Source organism: Aulonocara stuartgranti, assembly GCF_965226115.1.
Source record: "Aulonocara stuartgranti genome assembly, chromosome: 3".
Classification (NCBI taxonomy): Eukaryota; Metazoa; Chordata; class Actinopteri; order Cichliformes; family Cichlidae; genus Aulonocara; species Aulonocara stuartgranti.
In genome coordinates this window covers 78,509,644-78,527,712 of record NC_138941.1, presented here as the reverse complement: position 1 = coordinate 78,527,712, position 18,069 = coordinate 78,509,644, and the positions used below count along the sequence as shown (strand labels likewise).

The 18,069-nt window shown below is 42.5% G+C and overlaps 1 protein-coding gene across 2 annotated transcripts in view; it reads right to left on the bottom strand.

Moving 5' to 3' along the window:
- LOC309703580 (uncharacterized protein) overlaps window positions 1-15,539 on the bottom strand; it is a 30,101-nt gene extending 14,562 nt beyond the window's left edge. The window contains exons 1-5 of one of the 2 annotated variants that reach the window (XM_082528495.1): window positions 15,396-15,539; window positions 3,054-3,095; window positions 2,625-2,900; window positions 2,317-2,550; window positions 1,981-2,223 (exon numbers count right to left, since the gene is read on the bottom strand). In XM_082528495.1, the coding sequence (XP_082384621.1) occupies window positions 1,981-2,223; window positions 2,317-2,550; window positions 2,625-2,900; window positions 3,054-3,095; window positions 15,396-15,432 (832 nt within the window). In that variant the 5' untranslated portion in view covers window positions 15,433-15,539. The remainder of the gene's footprint in view (window positions 1-1,980; window positions 2,224-2,316; window positions 2,551-2,624; window positions 2,901-3,053; window positions 3,096-15,395) is intronic. The other variant, XM_082528494.1, reaches the window with a different exon arrangement.
- Between the last annotated feature and the right edge of the window lie 2,530 nt (window positions 15,540-18,069).

The following is an 18,069-nucleotide window of genomic DNA, read 5'->3' as shown; positions in this document are numbered from 1 at the left end:
TGATAATTTCTCTGTTATAAGTGACCCCTATAGGGATCATTTTATTTAGAAGAACAATAATCTGATCCATGAAATGCCCCTTTTTGATTGATCGGATTCTCAAGCCCCGCCCCTTTCCTGTGAATTTGTAGGTTAAACCCCAAGCTAACTTAGCGAGCTGATAACCAGCTTTGTGTGACTGCTTATTATGATCAGCAATGTTGGGATAAGTGATTCCAGATAATACACTCAACAAAAATATAAACGCAACACCTTTGTTACTGCTCCCATTCCCCATGGGATGGACGTAGAGACCTAAAATTCATTCCAGATACACAATATAACCATCCCTCCCAAACAGTGGTCACAAATCAGTCCAAATGTGTGGTAGTGGGCACATCTGCCATATTGAGATAATCCATCCCACCTCACAGGTGTGCCACATCAGGATGCTGATCTGACATCATGAGTAGTGCACAGGTGTACCTCAGACTGCCCACAACAAAAGGCCACCCTGGAATGTGCAGTTTTTTGCGCTATTGGGGGTCTGGGGACCCAGAACCGGTCAGTATCTGGTGTGACCACCATTTGCCTCATGCAGTGCAACACATCGTCGCATGGAGTCTATCAGATTGTCAATTGTGGCCTGTGGAATGTTGGTCCACTCCACTTCAATGGCTGTGCGAGGTTGTTGGATATTCGTGGGAACTGGTACACGCTGTCGTATACGCCGGTCAAGCACATCCCGAACATGCTCAATGGGTGACATGTCCGGTGAGTATGCTGGCCATGCAAGAACTGGGACATTCTCAGCTGCCATCTGCCCTGAACAATGTGAACCATGATTCATCCGTGAAGCGCACACCTCTCCAACATGCCAGACGCCATCGAATGTGAGCATTTGCCCACACAAGTCTGTTACGGCGACGAGCTGGAGTCAGGTCAAGACCCCGATGAGGACGACGGGCATGCAGTTGAGCGTCCCTGAGACGGTTTCTGACAGTTTGTGCAGAAATTGTTTGGTTGTGCAAACCAATTGTTCCAGCAGCTGTCTGGGTGGCTGGTCTCAGACGATCTTGGAGGTGAACCTGCTGGATGTGGAGGTCCTGGGCTGGTGTGGTTACACGAGGTCTGCGGTTGTGAGGCCGGTTGGATGTGCTGCCATATTCTCTGAAACGCCTGTGGAGACGGCTTATGGTTGAGAAATGAACATTCAATGCACGGGCGACAGATCTGGTTGACATTCCTGCTGTCAGCATGCCAATTGCACGCTCCCTCATTGCTTGTGGCATCTGTGGCATTTTGCTGTGAGACAAAACTGCACATTCCAGGGTGGCCTTTTGTTGTGGGCAGTCTGAGGTACACCTGTGCACTACTCATGATGTCAGATCAGCATCCTGATGTGGCACACCTGTGAGGTGGGATGGATTATCTCAATATAGCAGATGTGCCCACTACCACACATTTGGACTGATTTGTGACCACTGTTTGGGAGGGATGGTTATATTGTGTATCTGGAATGAATTTTAGGTCTCTACGTCCATCCCATGGGGAATGGGAGCAGTAACAAAGGTGTTGCGTTTATATTTTTGTTGAGTGTAGAAAGATACCTTTGGTATGTTTAACTTGTTTCTTTTTAGAGGAACAGAACTCCTGTTTAATTGTTCCTCTTTCTCCTCATCATTTTGCATCATGTAAGAAAAATTTATTTTATTTTCTATGAACAATGTTATTTACAAAGGTATTAAAAACAGATCAGACAAACTGACATGATTAAAATAAAACAACACAAAACACAGAAAATTAAACAAATGTCTGTCTGACCAGATCTGTTTTCAGCTGAACATATAAGTGCTCGTATGAAATGAAGTAAAATTAATTATTTATTTCAGAAGGTCCAATGGGAAACTTAATTCATGGGTGAGTCTAAACACCCTATGGCTAATAACTGTAGTGATCAGATTACACCTGTTCATATCAGGTGACTGAAATCTTTCATACCTTTAAGTTTACTGCAGAGGAACAGAAACAAAACCAGAACCAGAACCAGGAGAAGCCCAGAGACCAGACCTGCTACAACTGGGACCAGGAGAGAGGGAGGAGGAGGAGGAGACGGAGAATGACAGGGAGGACACGTAAGAGCAGTTTCTACAGGACGATGAACGTTTGTGGAGGTGCTTGGAGGAGGACAGTGAGGAGGAGGAGGACAGTGAGGGGGAGGAGGATGGATGATTTTGGGAGGATCTGGAGGAGAGATGATGAAGATGGTTCAGTCAGTTTATTATCAGGTCACAATGTTATCAGCTTTTAAACAGGAAGTGATGTCAGTGTTCTGACCTCTGACCCTCAGAGAGCTCTGAGGAGACTTTGCACCCTGATTAGTAGAACAGTAGAGACCTTCATCAGCCTGCGTGATGTTAGTGATGATGTGCTCTGGTTTATGACCAACAGAACTTCCTTTGATGAAGAAATAAGCTGCGACTGTGGCACCAGTCCTCTGTCTGCAGCGCAGAATGACATCACTTCCTGTCCTCACAGGAAGTGCAGGGATCTCCAGGATGACATCTTTACCTGACCATCAGAGACAAACAGAGTTAATGAGAGCAGAGTCACACAGAGACAGAGACACAGCTGGAACATCTCACCTGCAGTGTCTGATTGGACACTGAGGGAGACGTTGTCACTCTGCTGTCCAGAGGAGTCCTCACACCAGAAGGTTTCACTGGGAGGACAAACAGCCACAACAGAGTAGGAACCAAGAAGCCTCCCAAAGCCTGCAGCTGCTCCACAGTCCTCAGTGAGTCCTCCTCTGCTCCTCTTCACTGTCCATCCATCAGCTGTCTGTCCATCATCAACACAACTCAGATACACTGAAGATCCTCTGAAGACCTGCTGAAGGTTTGGACTGACAGACAGAGACACTGGAGGACACACACACACACACACACACACACACACACACACACACACACACACACACACACACACACACACACACACACACACACACACACAGTAAGTGTATTTGTGTTCTTGTTGGAGTCTCACTGATTGTTTTCACTCCATCAACTCACCTGCAGAAACAGTCGGTGCAGACAGCAGCAGCACACACACACCTGCAACAGGAGGTCAGAGGTCACTAAAGGTCAGAGGCTCCACCACCACCATGTGTACCTGCACAGGTGAGGAGCTTTTTCCTCTCTGTGAACAGGACCAAACAGATAAGCAGATGTCTGTGACAGTCACACTGATGGGCCTGCAGTCATTACAAAATCACATGAAAGTTAGAACAGTTATGAGGGAGCTGAGTGTGAGCAGAGAGGTGGCATTAGACACCAGAGTCTTGGAGGAAAAAGGGAATGTTAGCTCAGAATTGAACATGTTTTGACACTCAGATTAGACCACAAAACCTGATAGGCACCTAAATACATCTGCATAATCCTTCCCAACACCCTGGAGGACAGCAGGGAGAATTTAGATGCTCTCCAACATTAGATTAGATAAAACCATGACAAGCGCCGTTCCTTCGCTTGACCCCAGTTGCTCTTGTCTGCTTCCTCGTAACACTGCTCTTTATTGAGGTTACATGAATATGCATAGGTTCATTAACATAGGATATCTTATATAGATATACATGTGAACAAAGAGTACTGTCTGTGTATGTGTGTGTGCGTGTGCGTGTGCGTGTGTGTGTGGGGTGAAGCTGTGACCCCATAAATGACTTCCCAAAATCTGCTGGCCTGGAAGTCGAGCAGTTCATCTAAACAAAAGGCACTTAGAGTAAAACAGACATAGACACGTTTATCCTACCATAAAACAACAAAAGAAGGTACGACCTCTCCCCTGCTCCCAGGATGTGGGTGTGAATGATAGAGCACTCTGGAATGCAAACAAAGTCGTTGCAGACTCCTAAGGATCACACATCCTATCACTACACAATTGATTATACACCTCTAAGCATATATGGATAAATATTTCCCAATACAAATGACAATAATAAAATATAAATCCAACAATAGGAATAATCAGGGAATTGCACATTTCAACTATTTTGAGTCTATTGCACCGCTGAATATAGAATAAAAATTGCACAGTGAAAAGTGCACTACAGCTTAGTTGTTCCCCCTCCTTTGTCCTCCTGTTTCCCCTCCAGAGAGGAGTTAAACAGTCTGATGGCGTGTGGGACAAAGGACTTTTTAAGTCTGCTGGTCCTTGACTTTGGGAGAAGCAACCTGTCACTGAACAGACTCTTCTGGTGTTTTATGGCCGTGTGCAGAGGATGCCCAGCATTGTTCATAATGTCCATCAGTTTCTTTAGGACAAAAAAAGACCCTGTGATAGCCCATTAGACTGGATGTAGACAATATACACAGAATAATAGTAGCTTTATTATTCTGTGTATATTTATGTGATTTTAATGCTGATCTCACAGACACCAGTTCTCAGTTTGCTAACCACTTAGCCCACTTTTGTGAAGATAATAATCTTATCCTGTCTACCAAAGTGTTGCTGCCTGCAGACAGCTATACATACATAAGTGAAGCCTGGCATAGTACATCATGGTTGGACCACTGTATCTGTACAGCTGAGGGACATGCAGCTTTAGCAAACATGACTATTAGGTATGAGGTAACTGTGTCAGATCATATACCTTTTGGTTTTACTGTGAATGTGGAACAAATGCCAGCAACTACTGGAAACAATATTGCTAATATTGCTACCAGTGTAAAATTAGACTGGTCAGCATTTAGTGAAGGGGACGTCTTAGCTTATCATAGTAACACCTATATACACCTGAACAACATTTCTTTGCCCAAAGAAGCTGGACAAGGATGTCAACTGTAAGAATGCTGTGCATAAACATGAACTCTGCTCCATGTATGATGATATAGTGACTGCTCTGTATGAATGTGGTACACTGTTTGATAAACAATATAAGCTTAAGAAACCTAACATTAGACCTGGAAAGAACATGTAGCCATGTACCTTGATGAAGCTTGTGTAGCTTATAAATGTTGGGCCATGGCTGGAAGACCTAAACAAGGCCCAGAATTTGAACAGAAAAAATGTGTGAATGTCAGATATAAATGTGCTGTTCGCTTCATAACTCAAAATGAGCTGAGAGCAGATTCTTTGGCTACTCGTTGCTGGAACGTTGAGCCACCAGCGTCAGTTATTCTGTGATCAGCAAGCCTGAGACTATTAGTCTTCGTGCGACCTTGTACTAAATAGATTTTTCTGTGTTTGTAGATCTTCCCTGGACCCGTCCCTGTATCGTTGAGTGAGCGAGTGAGCGAGAGGAGCATTGGAGGAAAAGGAAGGGGATCGTTGCTGAGAGAGTGGAGTGTGTTTTCGGACCCTTCCCCTCCCCCTCGGACCCTGGAGCCATGGACCCCTCTCCCAAACACTTTGTATATATTATCACCTGGTGAAATCACTGTAAATAAACGCACTGTCAGCTTTTTCAAAGGTCTCCTGGTCTGCGCCTGAGTCCGCCTACAAAACCCTGTCAGGAGAGCATTACAGCGCGTTGTTTTACTGTATAAAAAGTGAATCATATGAGGACAATTCTGACATGAGTAATGACACAATAAGTGTAAGGACACATGAAGTATATTGTCATGGTGCTGGGCCGTTGACCCAGCGTTTTGTGTTTTATGATTATTTTCCTCTGTTCTAGTTATTCTGATTTTGGTATTCTGTGTCCTCCCCTTGTGCCCTGTTCGTGTTCTGGGTTTCCTGTTTTATTCTGAAGGTCTCCGTCTGTTGTCATTGTGTTCAGCTTGTATCCTCAGGTCGTCTTGTGTATTAGAATCAGCTGTGCTCCCACCTGTATGTCATTACCTGGTCTCCTTGTTTGTGTGTGTATATATAGTGGGTGTCGGTCTGTGCTTGTTGTCGGCTCGTCTGTGTTCCAAGGTGTTTCGTTCCTCTCTCTGCCCTCACCCTATGTCGTATGTTCTCAGGTTTGTTATTTAGTTTTCCCAGTTTAGGTTTCTTTAGTCATTTGTCATTCCTCACTGCCTGTTCTGTAACTCCATCACTTGGAAATAAACGTCACTTGCATCATCAATCTACTGCCTGCATTTTGGGTCCTCTTTCCCTCCAACACCACACGGCTCGCCTCGGCAGCCGTGACATATATGAATTCATTCATAGTTATCTGATAATAAAGCTTCTGGGTTGGATCACATTTAAAACAGTTTAAGTTTAAGGCTAGTTCCTCTTCTAGCACTCTGCTTCACAGGGTTTATGATTCATGGAAGACTACCAGACTCAATGCTGTGTATTTTACTGGTACCAGTTATGAAGGACAAAGCTGCAAAAGTGAGCTGTCCGGATAATAAGAAGAAACAGAAAAGAAAGGAATTAAAAGGGAATAAAAAAAACTCTCATGGCAGCCCAAGGTGTATGTGATGCTCGTTCTGAGTATACTGTTGGAGCCCACTGCACTGTATTTGGGGAGTAGGGGTAACAATGTGAACTTCATCCTGGCTGATATGGCTGAGGGCACTGAAGTTATCTTGGGGCACCCTTTCCTGCCCCAATCGTGTGCCTGCTTAGATTATGGCCAAGTGATAACCCTGTTTGATGAAAAGATACCGTGCTTTGGCTTGTGCCCTCAACCCGAGGTGCTTGTTGCTATGTGGTCCCTCGGGTTTTCCAGCTTCCACTGATAGGCCCCACGAAGCCCCATGAAGGGTTTTGTGGAGAAGCACCAAGTGCTGGTGGCTCACGTAGTTGTGCAGCCTTGCAAACCCTCTAGCATCCCAATCAGACTCTTTAACCCTGGGGCTGCAGCTGTTACCTAAAAGTGGGTTGCCGTGGCTGGGGTTCTTCAGCCTGTGCAAGTCCTGGAGGGGTTGGCGAATTACCCACCAAGGGTCTTGGCAGCCCTCAAGCTTGATAGCACTGCCCCTGCTTTTGTGCCAACCCATTTGCAGGCCCTGTATGCTGAGAGCAGCCCCGGTTTGACACACGTTGCCCGTTGGGGACTAGCAGGCCTGCTGGGGTCCTATGGTGATGTCTTCTCACTGGCCCAAATGACCTTGGTTGCACCAGTGTCGTCCAGCATGACATCTTGGCCATGTCAGTGCCACCAGTTAAGCACCCGCCATGCAGGATGGCAGGAGACAAACAAATAGCGGCTGACCAGCATGTACAGCAGAGCCTGCGACTGGGCTAACTCAGCCTAGCAATAGCTAGCTGCTCCAATTGTTATGGTGAAAAAGAAAGATCAGAGTCTCAGACTGTATGTGGACTATAGACCACTAAATGAGCGCACTCTTAAAGACGCTTATCCCCTGCCATGCATCCAGGATACCCTTGACACGCTTTCCACTGCCAACTACTTCAGTACACTAGACCTGACATCAGGATACTGGCAGGTAGAAAGCACCTGCATTTTGTACCTGTAAGCAGAGATGGGCAGTAACGCGTTACTTGTAACGCGTTACTGTAATCTGATTACTTTTTTCAAGTAACGAGTAAAGTAAGGGATTACTATTGCAAAATCGGTAATTAGATTACCGTTACTTTCCCGTAGGAACGCTGCGTTACTGCGTTACTAAAACCGTGATTTTTTTTGCGCGAATGTCTCATGACAGTGACGTAAGCAAGTGCGACGTTGGTGACAGCAGCTGTGTGCAGATCAACAATGGATAATATATCGAGTGCGGGAGAGAGTATGAGCGTGCAGCGTTTAAAGTGTGGAAGTACTGACCTTACTTTGAGTTTGATTCCATAAAAAGTGACAAAAACATTAGCGTCCATCGTGCGTGGGAAGAAAACTTCTTTTTACAGCGAAAAAAACCCCTAAACTTCCGAGCAAGCACCGAGTAGCTACGACGTGATGGGAAACTCACAGAGACACTCGCGCGGATTCTTCAACTGACCGCAGCACACCTACACCAGGGTAACCCTCCGCCTACCCTGCTCCTGCTTTACAGGTGAAAATAGAGCAAAAGGACCGCTGAGTCTGTGACTTTATTTATTTTCTGCTGTGTTTTACTTGCATCTGTTTGAAAGAGTGAGTGAAAACACAAAAAATATTTTATTTTATGTGCTGGAATGTGTAGAAAATAGGTTTAAATGTTAAACTAATTTATTCAAGTCAGAGAATGTTGCATATAATTAAATGTTTTGCTTGATGCATAAAGTTAAAAGATTAAAACTAATAAAACAAGTTTTAAAAAGAGACTTTTCCATTTGATTACATTTTGTATGATGGATTATGTAGAAAAAGTAGAATTGGGCTGAAAGATCTATCACTTTATCACCTCTTCAGGTTGTAAATCGTGTTTTTAAAAAGTAACTAAGTAACTAAGTAACTAAGTAATTAATTACTTTTGAAAATAAGTAATCAGTAAAGTAACGGGATTACTTTTTGGGGGGAGTAATCAGTAATTAATTACTGATTACTTTTTTCAAGTAACTTGACCAACACTGCCTGTAAGGGATTGTTCGAGTGGAATGTGATGCTTTTTGGACTATGCAATGCACCAGCCAGATTCCAAAGGGCTGCTGTGGGAGACCTGCTTAGTGTACCTTAATGACATCATTGTCCTGGGTCAGGATGGCACCCAGATGCTGGAGCAGCTCGAGCAAGTGTTCATCAGATTGTGTGGAGCCAACCTAAAACTGAAGCCATCAAAATGCTGCTTGTTCCTGGAGCAGGTTGCCAATCTGGGCCAGATCATCTCTGCTGGAGGTATTTCCACAGATCCCCTGATAGTTCAACAAGTGGCGGAATGGCATACACCGCGGACCATCACAGAAGTGCATCAGTTTGTTCGCTTAGCTTCATACTATTACTACATACTACTACATTGTGGAGATATAATAGCCATTCCCCTACACATATATGAAATATTATATATTTTTAATATTTATATATCGCTCGATTACAAATATCTAGAATATTACAGAGGTGGCATATATGAGTGAAATTTTAGTCTAAACTGTGAAACATTGTTATTTATTATTTTACTGTACAAAAGATGTAACTATTGCATTTCTTGTTAAATGCTCAATAATCAAGGTAAGTAAATCCCCAAAAGTTGATTCTGTTCATCTGGATGTAACGTTTTCAGTGGGAGAAACAGTTCGTCAGTAATCCAGGTGACTTCTTCAGTCTCAGCTGACTGCAGGTTTCCCCAATCTTATAAACAGGACATTTGCATAATGACTGAAACCAGCACCACTGAAAGAACGAATGGGCTGGGAGGTCAGTACCTTAATCATTGGTACGCATATTGTCATGACCATTGATCAACAACAACTGATCAAAAACCATGAGTACCATTCACAGAGAGTTGGGGAATGGCTGCGAGTGGTGCAGTGGTGCTAGTTTCAGTCATTATCCAAATGTACTGTTTATAAGATTATAAACAGTACATTATGCAAATGTACTGTTAGGGTTAGGACCCTAACAGTACATTTGCATAATGTACTGTTATGCAAATGTACTGCATAACATTCTTCACTTCATCCATGTAGGCCGCCTCATCGTTGTTGGAGATGGCACCCAACACCACTGTGTCGTCAGCAAACTTCACAATGGTGTTGGAGCCATGGGTGGCCACACAGTCTGAAGTGTAGAGGGAGTAGAGCAGTGGCGAGAGGACACATCCCTGAGGTGCTCCTGTGTTGATGGTGATGCTGTTAGAGACGCATCTACCCACCCTCACCACCTGAGTTCTGCCAGTGAGGAAGTCCAACACCCATGCACACAGACACATTTTGCTTTTCCAGGAAGGTCATTAATTGGCTGTGAACTAACTTTTCAAGAATTTTGGAAAGAAAAGGTGGTTTGGAGATAGGCCTGTAATTTGCAAGAACCGTAGGATCAAGAGCAGTTTTTTTAATCAGGGGATTGACTACTGCATGTTTAAAATCTTTAGAGACTACACCTGACATCAAACTGTGGTTTACCAGCTCGAGAACCAAAGGTCCGACTGTAGGTAACACCTCTTTTAAAAGTCAAGGAGGAACAGCATGGTTTGGAGACCCAGCAGGCTTAAAACGACCCGGGCTCAAGCCTTTTAAAGACAGCAGCGCAGGAAGCAGAGACTGATGGGTCATGAGCAGAAGGGGAGAGATTTGATTCTCAATAAAAATGTGTAATAAACTTTCACAGGCTTCAGATGAGGGCTCGATACAGTCAATATGTGGTGCACTAAGAACAGAGTTAATAGTTTTAAATAAAACATAAGGATTGTGACAGTTTGACAGAATAATGTCAGATAAGTGTTTTCTTTTGGCATCTTTTACAGTTCTTTGATATTGTCCCCAAAAGTCCTTCAGCATCTGAAATGACACTTGTAGTTTGTCCGTTTTCGACTTGTGCTCAGCTCGACGACACTCACGTCTGACAGCTCGGATCATGTCGTTCAGCCAGGGCTCAGATTTAGTTTTAGGTAGTCTGGTTTTTAATGGCGCCACAGTGTCCAAGGCAGTCTGACAAGTGGAATAAAACCATGAGCTCAGTTCCCCAGTCTGGCTGCATAAAAACTTTTACAGTTCTGGTTAAAAACAGCTGGAAACTGGTCAGCAGTGGAGGAGTTAAAAACGCAACAGCACCGAGCAGCAGCTGTGAGCAGGGTTGCATCACCGGCTGTTAACAACAATGGCAAGCCCCCCTCCTTTCTGCGGATCAGGCTTTCAAATGAATTAAAAGTCTGTCTGGGGCTTTCGTTGACTGATAGACTGGTGTGGATGATTGCTGCCACACCACCTTCTTGGCCTGTACTTCGTACTGTGTATTGCGGCTCCTCCACCCAACGGGCACGGCAGGCCAAACATGAGAACGCTGATGATGCTCAGCAATAAACACATTAATGCACTTATGTACTATTTGTTCCTTTTATTCCACATGGTACTGTCCACTATACAAAATCAGCACATAGGATCAACTTTTAAACAAACGCGCAGATTTCACAAACACAAGAACTGCAACTCACAAAGTCTTACTGTCACGATCCAGGGTCTTTCGACCCAGCGTTTTAAGTTTTAGTTTATTTTCTATGTTTATGTTATGTTATTAAGTTCATTAGGTTATATAAGATCATTTGTTTATTAGATTCCCCTTGTGTATCCAACCCCTGTTAAGTCTCCCTTGTCCTTCATGTGTTTCATGTCTGTGTTTCTTATGTTGTCAAGTTCATGTAGTCATGTTTGCGTTTCATTACATTTCATATTTTATTTTGAAAGAGGTCCTGTGTTCCTGCATTTTGTTTTACTCTTCCCCTGTGGCGTCGTTATGTTCATGTTGTGTCTACTGTGCCTTTCTGTCCCATGTTTCAGGTCTCCTCAGTCTGTTAAGTTTACCTGTCTTGAGTTCAGTCAGTGTGTTTCCTGTTTTACTTTCATGGTCTATATCCTATGTGAATGTTTCTAGTTTTGCTTCCCTTGTCTCGTCCTGCCTTTTTGAGTTTACTTTTCGTCTCTGCGAGTTTGTGTTTGGGTCCTACTCTTGCTTGCACACAGCCGTATTGTGACACTTACACCAATTATATGTCACGCTACAACATTGGCCTATGGCATCAATTAGTGCACTAAACTAAACTCAAGTTGCATACAAAAATGCATCAAAATGACTCAAGCTGCACTCAAGCTACGGTCAACAGAAAGCTTCTCCTCATGCTCACCCTACCTTTCTGCTCATCAACATCAGGTGCGGTGAACAGGTGACTGCAACCACATTTATCACCTAATACACCCATGAGTCACGCCCAACACTCGTGCACCAATACAGAGTGTGCATTTAAAACCAACCCTCTTAATCCAAAAAAGGAACAACTCATTTGGCTCCTACACTGTGTGTTTATCTTCATGGAAACTTGGCTGAATGACATGATCTCCCACGTGGACATTCAGCTAATGGGGCAACACAATATCCAGGAATGCCGGTACATCTGGAAAAGGACACGGCGGCGGTGGCCTGTATGTTTAAATCAACACAGGTATAATCAACAAGCAGTGCTCTGCTGAAGGAATTTATGGCAGAGATGTGAAGGCCCTATTATTTGCCAAGGGAGTTCAGTATCATTGTTATTGTGGCAGTGTACATTCCCCCTGAAGCTAAGGAAGCTCTACGCAAGCTGTATGAGGCTGTCAGTGACCTGCAATCTGACCAACCTGAAAGATTTTTAATTTTCACTGGGCACTTCTGTCAAATGCAGACACCACAAGGATGCTCGGAGGTACAGTGAAAAGAAACAATTTATTTTGGCACTAAAAAGTGGCACACATTGAAAGTGGTGAACGAAAATGAAACACTACACATGAACTAAGGACGAGAGGGAAAACAATTGGCCTCTGGACCCTTTAATTTACTAAACTAACGCAAAACTTCCTATTAGAGCACTAAGAACTAAATACTGGCAAGAACTACGAGACAAAACTACTACTAGGAATGCTGAGAAAGAAGACAAAGCTATGAAGCACTAGGATTGGCTAGGACACAATGATAATTAAGCATGAAAACAAGATTCACACCACATGTGCAGCGGCAGAGTCCAAAGGAAAAAGTCTCTTTGGTTGGCTGGGGAAAAACAGCCTGAGCACGGCTCCAGGAAATTTTCCGGAGCGGGCACACAAGGTACTATTCAATTCAATTCAATTTTATTTATATACCACCAAATCACAACAACAGTTGCTTCAAGGCGCTTTATATTGTACAGTAGATTGTACAATAATAGATAGAGAGGAAAAACCCAACAACCATATGACCCCCTATGAGCAGCACTTTGGCGACAGTGGGAAGGAAAAACTCCCTTTTAACAGGAAGAAACCTCCAGCAGAACCAGGCTCAGGGGGGGGGGGGGGGCATCTCAAATCAAATCAAATCAAATCACTTTTATTGTCACATCACATGTGCAGGTACATTGGTACAGCACATGTGAGTGAAATTCTTGTGTGCGAGCTTCACAAGCAACAGAGTTGTGCAAAATACAATAATGTAAACAAGCAAAATACAAGAATGGCTACATCTGAAACTAATAAATATATGTACAATATATAATAGTATATGCATTTCTGGATGTGTATACTAAATGTTTTCCAATGTGTGTGTATACACATATTTTACAAATTAAATAGAGCAAACAATAAAATAAAATATATAAAAATATACAGAGTTGAGACATGTGCAAAACAGTGGCATTACTGTACAGTATGGAGTGCTGTGATTGGTTGGGGTGAGAGAAGGAAAACAGGATGAAAGACATGCATCATGGGAATCCCCAGCAGCCTACATCTATTGCAGCATAACTAAGGGAGGATTCAGGGTCACCTGGTCCAGCCCTAACTATATGCTTTAGCAAAAAGGAAAGTTTGAAGCCTAATCTTGAAAGTAGAGATAGTGTCTGTCTCCTGAATCCAAACTGGAAGCTGGTTCCACAGAAGAGGGGCCTGAAAACTGAAGGCTCTGCCTCCCATTCTATTTTTAAATACTCTAGGAACAACAAGTAGGCCTGCAGAGCGAGAGCGAAGTGCTCTAATAGGGTGATATGGTACTACAAGGTCATTAAGATAAGATGGGGCCTGATTATTTAAGACCTTGTATGTGAGGAGCAGGATTTTGAATTCTGGATTTAACAGGAAGCCAAAACAGGAGAAATCTGCTCTCTCTTTCTAGTCCCTGTCAGGACTCTTGCTGCAGCATTTTGGATTAGCTGAAGGCTTTTCAGTGAGTTTTTTGGACTTCCTGATAATAATGAATTACAGTCGTCCAGCCTGGAAGTAATAAATGCATGAACTAGTTTTTCAGCGTCACTCTGAGACAGGATATTTCTAACTTTAGAGATGTTGCACAAATGGAAGAAAGCAGTCTTACATATTTGTTTAATATGTGCGTTGAAGGACATGTCCTGGTCAAAAATGACTCCAAGGTTCCTCACCGCGTTACTGGAGGCCAAGGTAATGCCATCCAGAGTAAGAATCTGCTTAGATACCATATTTCTAGGCTTTTCAGGGCCGAGTACAATAACCTCAGTTTGATCTGAATGAAGAAGCAGAAAGTTAGCGGCCATCCAGGTCTTTATGTCTTTAAGACATTCCTGCAGTTTAACTCATTGGTGTGTGTTATCTGGCTTCATCGGCGTCATCTGCATGGCATCATCCACAACTATTTTCTGTTGTGACTATTTGCTGTTGGATGATAAAGGATTCAGAAAGTTTATTCATGCAGTGAATCCAATGCAATTGTATACAATTCCAAGCAGGAAAATTTGCACGTGCTTCAGAGTTTGTACGTGCTTTGTCTCTAGGGGGCCACCGTAAAGATAAGATAAGATAAGATAAGATAACCTTTATTAGTCCCACACGTGGGAAATTTGTTTTGTCACAGCAGGAAGTGGACAGTGCAAAAGTTATGAGGCAAAAATATACTTTTATTCATTCACTCTACATAAAATGCAATAAATATATTATAAAATACAGAAATCAACAATTTACATTTCAACTTTTAACTATTTAAAAGCCTTCACATCAAACATTATGTTAACAGTCATGTTTCTTGGTTTGACATTAATGTATATGGGGTCAAATTGACCTTATTGGCCCCTAACAAACTGAGGGTGACCCATTCAAACTCAGTGTTCTCAGCCTCATTTGAAATACTGATGTGGTTCTGCTAGAGTTGAAGATGTCATGGGATGCGGCCTTTGCTAGGCATTCCCAGCACACCCTCACTATCTGTTTAGGTGAACCAGGCCTGCTCAGCATCCTCCCCCACCATCTGATCCAACTCACCACCAAGTGGTTATCAGTTGACAGCTCAGCTCTTGTCTTTACAAGACATACAGCTGCTCATCTGGTGACACCATTACAAAATTATGGCTGTGCATTTGTGACCTGGGGTGTCTTGGTGTCATGTGCACTTATGGACATGGTGTTCATTATAGACAAACTGTGATTCTGTGCACAAAAGTCCAATAACAGACTATCACTCAGGTTCAGATCAGGCCAGCCATGTAACTCAGTTACTTTTAAAAATGAGTTGACACATCACTGTAAAAAACAAAACAAATATACTGTTTATGCACTTGGTATTTAAAATCGATGTATTGTTTGTTTTAACAGCACAAACTGTCTCAAGTTGTAGAAACTCCTAATTAGTGGAGTTTATACCTGATACTTGGGAGTGCAGCCTTTTCTAAAGTCATACAAATATCCAGTAATTAATTCATTCTTATTAAAAAGCTGTCATGATAGCCATTATTTCTGACCCTGTAAACAGCCATAAACCTGTCACCATGACTGTAATGAAGATGGATGATAAGATGTAGCCAGTTTTGTCTAATAATAGATTAATTACCATGTTGACATATTATATATGTTATATTATGTTATAATATACAGACTGTGAGCTGCTGTCAGAGTCTCTGCTGGAAATAAATGAGTGAGGGACTCACCGAGGAGGAGGAGCAGAGGGGTGGCTGCTGGCTTCATGGTGTCTGGATGTAGACTGAGCACGTGGGCTCTGAGCTACGGAGAGATGCCCGCTTTCATCACTTCCTGTTCTCACGTCAGCGTGCTGCTGTGTGTCCGGCTCACAAAGGTCCTTCATGAAGTGTCCCAGCTGTCCTTCTCAGTCCATCACAGCTCAGTGTGTGAAAGCAGCAGCTCAGAGAGCACAGGCTGACTATGACTCTGCTCATTAAAGACCCTACCAGAGCAAACCCAACAATCATATGACCCTCTATGAGCAGTCGTTCAGCGATAGTAGGATGTTTGATGAATTTAGTTATTGGAGTGAGCCCATGAGGAAGAGGCAGAAAGACAAGAGGCCATCCTGAAAATCAGATTTCTCTGGAGAGTAATGATGCTCGTGTCCTCACTGCTCTGCAGCTCAGTAACATTAATGATGTTACACAGCAGGAATATAAAACAACAGCATGATGCTTTGGTCACAAATACACGATGTAGTGAGTAATCATCATCTTTGCTTCTGTTGCTGTTTGAACTGTTAAAGGTGTTTGTTGTCCTGAATTTAAAGAGAGCAGACTGCAGCAGTTTCAGATCCTCTCTCTGATCACCAGGAGAATAAAAACGAGGAGACGACTTCAACATGATTCATCTGCAGCTTTGAACAACTTCCTCATAATAAAACAATTAACTCATTCACTGCCATTGACGTCTATAGACGTCAATTGAAAAACTCTTCAAAAAAAGCTCTTCAAAAATGAGTAAAAATGCTCAAAAACCTTGGCAGTGGGGAGTTACCTGATTTGAAAATGGCTGGCAGTGAATGAGTTAATATATAATTCTTTATTTATCCAGGTAAAAAATCTCATTGAGATTAAAAATCTCATTTCCAAGAGAGACCTGGCATCATAGCAACAAAAGTCACATACCACATAGGTATATAACATTTAAAACAAATACAATATCCCATACAAACATGTGTAAAATATACAATAACAGACCAAATTAAGAGTACATTAAAAACAATCACACTGAGTAAAAGAGCTGTTCTCTCGTTCCTTTAAAACAGACTTAAACTCTCCCAAGGTAACCAATTCTGATCATTTCAGTTCCTTCTGCAGATTATTCCAGGAAGCAGTGGCAGCGTATTTAAAAGCCCTTTTCCCCCATTCTGTTCTGATTTTTGGGACAATCAATTGTATGATTTTGTTCGAACGAAGGTTGTATTGGTTGTGGTTTTTACACATATAAACACATAAATAAGATGGAACCAGCCCAAGGAGAGATTTATAGATAAAAATCAACCAATGGGAGAGTCTGCGAATATGCAAAGATGGACATTTAGCAGCAGCATACAAAGAACAATGATGTACACGACTTCCATAGCCAGTAATAAAACGTAAAGCACAATGGTACACAGTATCCAAGCTCTTTAGGTAGTGGGCAGGTGCATTCATAAAAAGCAGGTCACCATAATCCAATAAAGGTAAAAAGGTTCAACGAATCAAATGTTTTCTCACTTGGAGGGAGAAACAGGATTGGTTTCTAAAAAAGTAACCTAGTTTTAGTTTTAACTTCGACACAAGCCTTTGAATGTGAGTCCTAAATGACAAATTCTGATCTATAATGATCCCTAGATACTTGTAAGATGTGACCATTTCAATTTCAGATCCTTGAATTGTTTTAATCTTAGGAGACGTAGCTAACAACTCTTTGCCATTTGAGAATAACATGAACTTGGATTTCTCTGGATTTAACACCAACTTAAGTTGAGTTAAATGAAGAATGTTTAATTATATGATTATAATGAGATGATCATGATGACCACGTGTCTTTCACAGAGACTACATTTGTTGTGCAGATGATAAAACAGCAGAGGTTTTGTCTTGTACAGTTTGTCACTTTAGGTGTGAACAAGCTGTTTTCACAGCATTTAAAGCAGAAGTCAGACTGCAGATAAGATCAGCTCAGCTCTGTGCTGTGCTTAAAATAAGCTACAGAACATGAGCCAGCACTGTGTTTAGGCAGCAGCAGGAGGCCACAGCAACCTCACATCACCCAACAACGAGAGTACAACACAGACAGGCTGGGTCATCAGAGTTAACACTTAATCTCAGTGTGTGTCTTATGTTTCCAGTTTTATTTTAATAGTCTTTTGTTCAGTGTCTTCAGTGTGGCTTCCTCCCTGTCCCATTATGTTAGATCTGTTTCAGCTGTGTTTCCCTGCTGTTTCTCATCCCTTAGCCTCTGTGTATTTACTCCTCTGTCTTCCTCTGCCTGTTGTCGTGTTGTCCTATGTTGCTGCGTGGGGTTTCCTGTGTTCCTGGGTTTCCTCACACCTGGTTTCTTGTTCCTAGTCTCCCAGTTTCTTCGGCCATTTCTCAATTCTCAAGTACGCAAGTCCGTACTCGCGTTCTCGCCAGTCCAGACGTCCCAAGAATGCAGCGTGATCATTCTACAGTTGGAATGGTAGTGTACTGATGACATCACAGGTCTGGAGTTTTTACTGCCGCCCCCTCTTAACTTAACACTGATTAATATTTGCAATGGAAATTACACATGACATGAAAAAGTTATACATGATGAAGTAGTAGTAGTTATTTTAAGCAAAAAAGATCATTTAAAAAAGTATCTTAAGCACTTTCGCTTTTACATATGCTC